The 4,537-nt window shown below is 40.2% G+C and overlaps 1 protein-coding gene across 1 annotated transcript; it reads left to right on the top strand.

Moving 5' to 3' along the window:
- Positions 1–527: 527 nt before the first annotated feature.
- Positions 528–2,639, top strand: LOC115961830 (serine/threonine-protein kinase-like protein At1g28390). Its single transcript, XM_031080743.1, has one exon. It carries the CDS (start codon positions 828–830, stop codon positions 2,550–2,552), a length of 1,725 nt encoding a protein of 574 aa, XP_030936603.1. The 5' UTR covers positions 528–827; the 3' UTR covers positions 2,553–2,639.
- Positions 2,640–4,537: the final 1,898 nt, after the last annotated feature.

Here is a 4,537-nt window from a genome sequence, read left to right as displayed (position 1 = left end):
ATAATCATCCAAGTACGTCTTGTCATTTCCAACAATTATATCCCCTTTGCGGTCCCTAGTCTCACAGCAAACTCCAAAGTCCAAACTAATCTGCACTAATGGTATCAAACAAAATTGAGAGTATTCATGGAAACCCAACAAAATAAAAAGATGCCAAGCTAGTATTTGTCTCTAGTGCATAGCAGTTAATTAGCCAAAAACTCACTAGAAATAAAGAAGAGGTCAAAATAAGCATTTGTCAATGACTTTAATGATCCCTTTAATCATTGTTCCATTCTTAATTTTCATGCTTGAAATATCTGACTGGAAACTTTTAATAATCAAATGAGATGAGGATGATAAAGAAAAAGATAAAGTAAAAGTAACACTGTCAATGTTTTTTTTTTTTTTTTTCTTGAAATATAAACACTGCCGATGTCAAAATGCATGGACCCCACCTCTTTAGACTTACCCAAACCCAAGAAAGAGAAATTCCCACTACAAAGTTGCACGCGTTTGCATGTAAAAACCAATAAAATATTCTCACACACACATTCGCATTTCAAAAAAATATTCAAAAACTTTGATTGATTTCACATTTCTCTAATCTCTATCATATCATAGCTGTAAAAATCACATAGATAAGACTTTAGTTATAGACACCATAACCCCCCACTCCCACCTTTGAAAGTAATGGCTTTTGCCTCTCAAACTCTTTTGATTTTCCACCACCTTCTCTTTATTCTCTCATCAAATCTCATTTCAATTTCAAAGCCTCACTCCTTATCTCTCACAGAACGCACCTGAGAAAAAAAAAAAAAAAGTAAAACCCCAAAGCTCTTTCAATTATGGGATATTTCTCATGCAATGCAGAGTCAGCAATAGCCACATGCGATCCCCACAATTGGGATCTCAGCAAAAACAGAAGAAAACCAAAAACCCAGAAGTACAAAACCAATAATAACAACAACCACAACAACAACAGAAAAATCAGAGAGTTTTATTACAACGAACTTGTCGCCGCAACAAACGGTTTCTCCGCCGAGTTTTTCTTAGGCAAAGGCAGTCACGGCAGTGTCTACAAGGCCGTCCTCGACGATGGGAAGCTCATCGCCGCCGTTAAAAAAACAAAGCTACATAACTCATCAACGACAACGAATAGAAGATTCCAAAACCAACAGAGTAGTAACTGTACCAACTGTAATAACTGTACAAGCCCAGCGGAGAACGAGATTGAGATTCTATCCAGAGTACACCACCCTCGGCTTGTGAATCTATTGGGCTTTTCTTCTGACTCCCTAAACGACAACAAGCTCATTGTCGTTGAGTACATGCCTAACGGTTCGTTATATGAGATATTGCATTCAAGTTCAACTTCGAGGCCACCCGGGTGGACTCGTCGGGTCAGGTTCGCGGTTCAAATAGCGAAAGCGGTTCAAGTACTACACTCGGCGAATCCGCCTGTTATTCACCGAGATATCAAGTCGTCGAACGTGTTGATCGACGAGAAAGGGAACGCGAGGCTCGGGGATTTCGGTTTGGCCCTGAGGGGACACGTGGAAGACGTGCGGGTGAAGTGTACGCCTCCGGCGGGTACGTTGGGGTATTTGGATCCGAATTATCTCGCTCCGTCGGATCTGAGTTCGAAGAGCGATGTTTTCAGCTTCGGGATCTTGCTCTTGGAGATCATCAGCGGGAGGCACGCGATTGATGTGAATTACAGCCCGCCGTCGGTGGTGGATTGGGCGGTTCCGTTGATTAAGCGAGGAGATTTCGCCGGAATTTGTGACGTTCGGGTCGGATCTCCGCCGAATCCGGTGGTGATTAAAAACATGGCGGTTCTGGCCGCGCGATGCGTTAGATCGACGGCGGAGAAGCGTCCGGCGATGAGTGAAGTGGTGGAGTGTTTGAAACTCGTAGCCAAAAAAGCTCACGCGCCGCCGATTTGGAATAACCTGAAACGGCGGGTGGGGCGCGTGGAGGAATCTCGGCCGTTGATGAAGTGGGAAGCGTATGATCGTAGTGAAGAGGTTGATAATGTTAATGTTAATGCCAATACGAAACTTGGAAGCAGGAGGAATAGGAAAGTATCCAGTGTCTCGAGTGCAGAGTATGGAAATGAAGGGATTTACGAAGGGATTTTGTTGCGACGAAGAAACGTGACTAAAAGTGTACACATGCCGTCGTTACAATGGACACAATACGCTGGAGTACTAGATCCAATCTTTACCACGAATGAAACTATCGGTGATCGAATGGTTAGATCGAGATCTGTCGGTCATTTTAGCGAAATAAAAGTGGGGTCGGATTCGAATGTGGGAGCCACTCGATCTTTGTTAGCTAGGAGGAAGCCTGGGGTGGCAGTGAAAATGCCAACGGTAAGGTTAAGCAAGTCGAGGTCTATGGGAGTGTTACATAGTCCACGTTTAGTACACTACAATAATAAAGGGTATGTGGTTGAATTTGAAGGGAAATCGAATTCAACAACAGGATTCGATACGTCCAAGATGGTGATTAGTTTGGACGAGAAGTCTGAAAAGGAAATGCTTGAAAGACCATTGGTTTCAATTTAATGCATTTGGATTGTTCTGAATTAGCAAGTTCAAACCTTGGTAATTTAAGGGTCAAATCAATACAAAGTGTGTCAATTGTTTTAAACACCGAGTAAGGTTGTCTCAATGTCGCTGTCCTACAATTTCTTCAAGTCTTATAGGCGAGGTTGATCCAACCTTTCTTTTCATAAATTTTACTTTGAGTTACCTTTTTTTTTTTTTTTTTTTCATGATTGTTGCACCAATTCAAGTGTAGAGTTTACATGGATTTTTGTAAGTTGTTAACGTTTGTCTTAATTTTTTACCAGGTGATATGAAATTGAAAGGGAGTCAAGTATATTCAGCCCTAAGATCCTTCTCATCAAACATATCAAATAATTTAGCACTTACCATCTCAAAAATCTACTTTATCTGTTTTAACAACTCATTTTACAATACATCTGACATCAAAAGTTTTATATTTTTTACCACTTTATTAAAATATTATTTTTTATTCTCAATATCATCTCTTCCACTACCCACAAACCCACAGCCAAACCACCCATAACCACAGCCACCACCCAACCCCTAACCAAAAAAATCACAAACAAAAACTGTTGGTGCAAACACAATAATAATGGAAATAATACACAAAGAGAAACTGAATAGTACTTCTGAATATTATTAATATAAAGAAAGGAAATACACAACACTATTTGGACTGAGGCGTGGCACTCGCTCTCTCTAAGGAGATTCAAGCCCTTGGTTGGCCAACTCTTATAACCGGTGCAGACCTTCTCTGACTTGTCTCCCCCAGGATACAACAGCCCAACAAGTGTTGTATGACTAGAACAACCTCTGCACAAAGTGTTCAAGCCCAAAACTCCACCAGAAAGAACACCCTTGCGCACGTATCTAGCCCAATATCTGAGACAATTCATGTTAGCCCATTAATCACCACAATTAAAAAGAATAAAAAAGTCTCTCTCCTTTTCAATGTGGGATTAAACATTTTTCACAACTCTTCATCTTCCATATTCACTCCACATCTTTACATTTATTTTATAACATTTACTCATTTTAATTATTTAATATTAAAATGTTCCAACAATCCCCCACTCATTTTAATATTAAATTTTAGTTAAAGAGAGATTACCAGGCAAAGATGGGTCACTATGCATCATGAAGGTGTGCTCTGCATTGAACCTTCACTTAGTAAAACAGCGATCTCAACTCCAGAGTCGTAGTGGTCTCCGACTTGAACTAGGACTGCTTTAGGGAAATTAAACATCACTGCTTACACATAACAACCCAGGTGTTGACATGAGCTTTTATAGCTAGCACTTTACGGCCATGTGCTGATCCCAGTTTCATGGGTGTATTTGAGATTAAGTCCAAATCTCATAGGGAGCGGCCCCACCCCCACACTCACATAGGTGAAATTTGTCAAGGGTGCTCCTGCAATTCTGACACCCCACTCATACGAGCTACAAATTTCATTAAGAGTTTTTTACTCAACCTCTCCACATTACAGGATAAATGCACTTACATCATAGGGATGAACAATTAAAAAATTATTTACAGAATAAATAATTTAAAAAAAAATAAATAGTGCATTTCTTACGACCATCATATGATTCGTTTTTCCCATTGAACCCAATTCTCAGGATCTCTGGTCCTTGGGTTGGGTATCCTCATACATGGCTCATGATTCTATGGACTTTAGTCCCATCCCTCTCGATGTATTCCAGACTCTATCTTTTGCCAAGGCCTTGGTAAATGGATCTGCAAGATTATCATTAGATTTAATATAATCCACAGTTATGATGCCACTACTCAAATAAGATCGCACGGTACTGTGCTTTCTTCTTATAGGTCTGGATTTACCGTTGTAGTAACGGTTTTTAACTCTACCAATTGTGGCAGTGCTATCACAATGAATTAATATAGGTGGAATTGGCTTTTCCCAAAGGGGAATTTCATATAACAAATCTCTGAGCCAATTTGCCTCTTCACTAGCTGAAGCT

Source organism: Quercus lobata, chromosome 9 (assembly GCF_001633185.2).
Source record: "Quercus lobata isolate SW786 chromosome 9, ValleyOak3.0 Primary Assembly, whole genome shotgun sequence".
Classification (NCBI taxonomy): domain Eukaryota; kingdom Viridiplantae; phylum Streptophyta; class Magnoliopsida; order Fagales; family Fagaceae; genus Quercus; species Quercus lobata.
This window is presented reverse-complemented; position numbering and strand designations above follow the sequence as displayed.